This window comes from Chinchilla lanigera, unplaced genomic scaffold, assembly GCF_000276665.1.
Source record: "Chinchilla lanigera isolate Chin_1 unplaced genomic scaffold, ChiLan1.0 scaffold00016, whole genome shotgun sequence".
NCBI lineage: Eukaryota > Metazoa > Chordata > Mammalia > Rodentia > Chinchillidae > Chinchilla > Chinchilla lanigera.
The window spans coordinates 10,597,017-10,602,031 of record NW_004955417.1 but is presented as its reverse complement, the minus strand read 5'-3'; the positions used below and the strand labels follow the sequence as shown (position 1 = coordinate 10,602,031).

The 5,015-nt window shown below is 36.8% G+C and overlaps 1 protein-coding gene across 1 annotated transcript in view; it reads left to right on the top strand.

Moving 5' to 3' along the window:
- Positions 1–3,737, top strand: part of Rad54b (RAD54 homolog B (S. cerevisiae)) — an 87,705-nt gene extending 83,968 nt beyond the window's left edge. Inside the window, exon 15 of the mRNA XM_013512842.1 lies at positions 3,348–3,737. Within this exon, the coding sequence (XP_013368296.1) occupies positions 3,348–3,565 (218 nt within the window). The 3' untranslated portion in view covers positions 3,566–3,737. The remainder of the gene's footprint in view (positions 1–3,347) is intronic.
- The last annotated feature ends 1,278 nt before the right edge of the window (positions 3,738–5,015 follow it).

Sequence of the window (5,015 nt, the reverse complement as noted above, 5' to 3'; positions counted from 1 at the left end):
TCAGGTTTTCTTTTTGTGGCCACTTTGGTAACAAAGAATGAATTGATATTGGTCCCACTATATATTTTTCTGTTTAAATAATGTTTGTCTTACTTTTTCCTTTTTCCTAGTATATACTTCAATGTTTTCTGATTTTTTAAGTTGGGTATTTTGCTTAATAATTACCAGTCTTCTTTTCCAAAATGAATATTTAAAGCTGTAAATTTTTCTCAAGCTGAAGCTCATAATTTTGATATGTAGTCTTTACATTTTTCAGTACTAAATATTTTGTATTTTCCAGTATGATTTCTTCTTTGACTAGTGAGGTATTTAAAAGCATGTTTTAAAATGTATTTCAGTTTTTGTTATTTAATTATGGCTACAGTACTGTAGTCAGAAAAACTGATCTATATACTGTAGGTTCTTTGGTAACTATGGAGATTTGCTGTGTGACCTAGGAAGTGATTTTTTTTTGGTATTTTTTTTGTGCATAAAAATGATCTAGTTTGTTAATTGTACAATGTTCTGTCAGTTAAGGATTCTGTTATCAATTCTCTTAATTTACAGATTTAAAATTTTGCTAATTCAATTCTGGATTGTTCTGTCAAACTTTCCTTTATATATTTTGTATCTTGTGAATTTTTTTCATTATGGTTTACTTATTTTATTATTATCCAGTGATTGCTTTATCCCCGATGCCATTTGCTTTCATTTTGTCTTAGGTTACGTGTTATACTGGCTTTCTTATTGTTTGTATTTGTCTGGTGTGTCCTTTTCCCTTAAATCTCTGTTTCTTTATGTTTTAGTTATTTCTCTTTATCAGCAGCATAAGACTAGCTTTTCTTTTTTTCAGTCTGCTAATCTCTTTTAACTAGAACATTTAGTTTCTTTGCATTTATTATAATTACTGATATTTCTGATTCATTTCTATTGTCTTTTCATGCCCATACCCCTCAAGGGCTGAATAGTAGCTAACACTCAATCTTTGATTTTCCATGTGTATCTTTTTCTTTCATATGCTGCCTTTACTGATAAGATTTTTTTCCTGATTAGAGCTTTGAAGATATTATTCTATTTTTTCTAGATTCTTAAAGTAATCTTACCATCTCTTAAAACTTCCATGATTTTTGAACACTGATAATATTTTGTTATTAAGGAGTAACGAATTTTTTTGTGATAAAATTTAAAAGAAGTCAGGGCTGGGGCTATAGCTCAGTGGCACAGTGCCTGCCTGGCAAGCGCAAGGTCCTACACTTGGAAAAAAAAAAAAAAAAAAATTAAAAGAGGTCTGTCTTTTAGAAATGCAGAGTGAAATATTTATGGCTGTACTGATATATTCTATGTATTTATTTCAAGTAACAAGGAATTAGAGAAAATAGGGGAGTCCAAATAAAAGAGGCTGTTATTTGGTGGTTGCTAAAGGAAGAAGTGTGCACTGGTTCTTTATTTTTGTCCTACCAACTTTTTGTTTGTTTTGTGGTACTGGAGATTGAACCTGGGGCCTTCACAGTGAGCTATATTCATCCTTTTTAAAATTTAAAATTTTGAGATAGGATCTTGCAGAGTCGCTAAGTTGCTGAGTTTGAACTTGGATCTTCTGCCACAGCTTCCCAGTGTGCTGTGAACTTTTATGTTTATTTGAAACTTTCCACAATTGAAAGGTTAAAAAAAAAATAAAATCTCTAGGGGCTGGGGGTTTAGCTCAGCGGCACAGCACCTGCCTGGCAAGTGCAAGGTCGTGAGTTCAATTCCCGGTACTGGAAAAAAAAAAACAACAAAAAACCTCTAGTGCCTTCCTAATGCTCTTAGGAAAAATCCTAAAATCTTTAAAGTGGTTAGTCAGGGTAGGCTAAGTGTGGCAGCAAAAAACTACACATGACTTACTGCACAGTGACTGTCACTCATGCAGCCGTTCACTGTGGCAGTCAGTGGACGGCCTTCCACGCGATGATTCAGTGACTGGCTTCTTCCACTTCAGGTTCATCCTGCTGAGCTTTAGAGTCTTCTGTGGGGGTACCTGTACCTGCCAGACCATGTCAAGTCGTGGTATGGGGGATTTTTATGGGCCAGACCCGGAAGTGACACTGTTGCATGCTGTGGGCCAGACTCATCAGTGGCTACGTCTAATTGTGAGCGGGGCTGGGAAATGTGGCTGAGGCCCTGGAGGAGGAGAAGAGGTTTTGGTTTTTTTTTTTTTTGATACCAGGATCAAACTCAGGACCTTGTGCTTGCTGGGCAGACGCTGTGCCGCTGAGCCGTCTCCCCGGCCGAGGCCCTGGAGGAGAAAGGAGTGGATTTGGCCCTTGCCATTCATGTCTTGCATAATCTAGTCCATAAATACTTACTTCACCTTTCATTTTCAGTTTCTCCTCTCGCATTACTCTTTGCCTTTCTCTGCAGGTTCTGATTATCTTAGTTGAACTGTGCCAGTGCTCCTTGCATGGCCTTTGTTGGTACTCTTACTAGAATGATTCGCCTTTCTTCCTCCTCTAGTTCTTGTTTTGTCATCTTTTAGTCTTAGGCCATTTCCTTAGGGATCCTCACTTACATTCTGGGTCAGCTTCTTTTTTCAGATGTCATTCCTGTCATTCCTTAAAACCCTTAATCTGTTTGTAATGTAGCTCCGCAGTTCCTTATCTCTAATTTTGAAACCTAGAAAGCCCAAACAACCAAAAGGTTTTTATTCCTTCATAGATTTGTAACAAAATTATTTAGTGCAGAACTATCTAATGTGAGGCTAGGTGTGGTGGGGCATGCCTGTAATCCCAACACTTGGGAGGCAGAGGCAGGAGGATTACCACAAGTTTGAGGCCATCCTAGACCACACAGTGAGTTCAAGGCCAGCCTGAGCTACATAGCAAGACCTTGTCTGAAAAAACAACAAAACAAAACAAAAATAATGTGTTTATCAATACCCTCTATTTAAATAATTTCATAAGACTATTCATATGACTTGCTGTAGAATATTAATGAGTTTGATAAAGGAGTGCTGACTCAGATTTTTCTAATTGTATTCTAATTTGGAAACATATCAGCCTACACATTTTCCATATGCGATTATAAATCTGTAATACATTTCTTTGGGTGATTATTTGTTTAATGTATTATCTCTTCTACTAGACAATAAAGTTGTTGAATTCACAGCCCATGCCTATGTTTATTCACCATTTTTGCCCACAGTGCTTAAACCAACATAGGGCAAACCATTGTAAATATCTGTAGAAAGAATGAACTGTATATATTAACTTGAACTATGGTTATCTAATGTAATAAATTATATAAACTCATTATCATAAAACAAAAAAGGTATTGTGTATAGCAGTTTATTGATTGGCCTAAGGATTTTCTTACTGCTTTACTTGTTTCAGATGATTCTTTGGAAAAAGATGCTATCTCTAGACGTTGTCAGCTTGGTCTCTATCAGCAAAAATCTGACTCCTTGAAACCTCTTTCCATGTCACAGCTGAAGAAATGGAAACATTTTTCTGGAGATCATTTAAATCTTACAGATCCTTTTCTTGAAAGAATAAGAGAAAATGTGTCATTCTTTTTTCAGAATATAACCAATCAAGCTACTTGTACATAATGAAAGTTTACTTCATGACATTTTCTTTTGTTTTAAAAATTAAAAGAATTACTTAAATTATAATGTATTTTGTTGTAAAACATATAGTTTTGATATAATAAAAATTGAGTTAATTTTCATATATATTAAATGTTTGAAATGAAACATTAAAGATCTACTGTTATACAACTGCTCACTAATAATTTCATGATTAATACATATTTATTAAGTATCAGCTGAGGAGTTTTCATAAGTGTATGAGTCATCTTTCCTGTCACTGAGATATAATTAGCCTGACACCCACAATTTAAAGGAAGAAAGGTTTAATTATGTAATGGTTTTGGGGGAGTCAGTCCATGATCTTCTGGCTCCAAGGCAGAAGCAACATGGTGGGAGGGTGTGGTAGAACAAGGATGCTTAGTTCATGGTGGCCAGGAAGCAGAACAGAGGAATAGTGCCAGAGAGGAACAGGCCACCACCATGTATACCGTACCCAAGTCATGCTCCTGTGCCCCTCACAGATACACCCAGAAGTATGCTTTCCTAATCTCAGCTCTCAAACCAGCCAGGTTGGCATAATGAAGCTTAACCACCACAGTAAGGAATAGAAAAAGGCAAAATATTTAGTCTCTGTCTTTGAGAAATCTAATCTTATGAATATTAGACATAGAAAACTGGAAAACTTGAACAATTTAAACTATGTCTCAAGGGAGAAAGAAAATCCAAGGCTAGAATTGCAAATGCTGAGGAGTTCTTCATCATGTCATCGAATATGACTGACCGATTTATTTATTTATTTATTTATTTATGGTTTTTTTTTCCCAGTACCGGGAATCGAACTCATGACCTTGCACTTGCCAGGCAGGCGCTGTGCCGCCGAGCTAAATCCTCAGCTGTGATTTATTTAGATATGTAGTGCCATAGCTGGGCACTCAGATTGCTGAGCAGGCAATTGGGGACCAAATTTATCATGAGAAAGTAGTCAACTAATAATAAATAAAAAACGGGGCTTCCTGGCCCCACATATAGGCTCCATGTGTGATGCTTTACATAAAACTTCTTTGGTATCCATCATGTGTCATATAATAATATGATACAGTAGTCAAGTATAAAAGTCCTTAAAAAATAAGCAAGTTCAGGCATTTTTGTTGTCTGTCGTAACTGGAGTAGATGCTTGGGTGCTGCTCAGATTGCTCCCTTCGGGATGAAGGTGTGTGTTTCTCTGGCTGCCTCCTAATCATTCGTCTTTCCCCAAGAATAGCCCTACACTGAAAGGGGCTGCCTCTCCCAGGTTGGCTGTGATCATGGCGTACGAGGGCCCAGCACCCTTTGCTCAGTCTGAGACATCTCGAAGTGTCCAGTCCAGGTCACGAATCTCATATGAAGCTTCTGTTACAGCTTCATTGAACTGACTTCATCAGTCCAGTTCTGCTTCCTTCACTTTCTTATAGATACGGGACCTAAGAGCTCT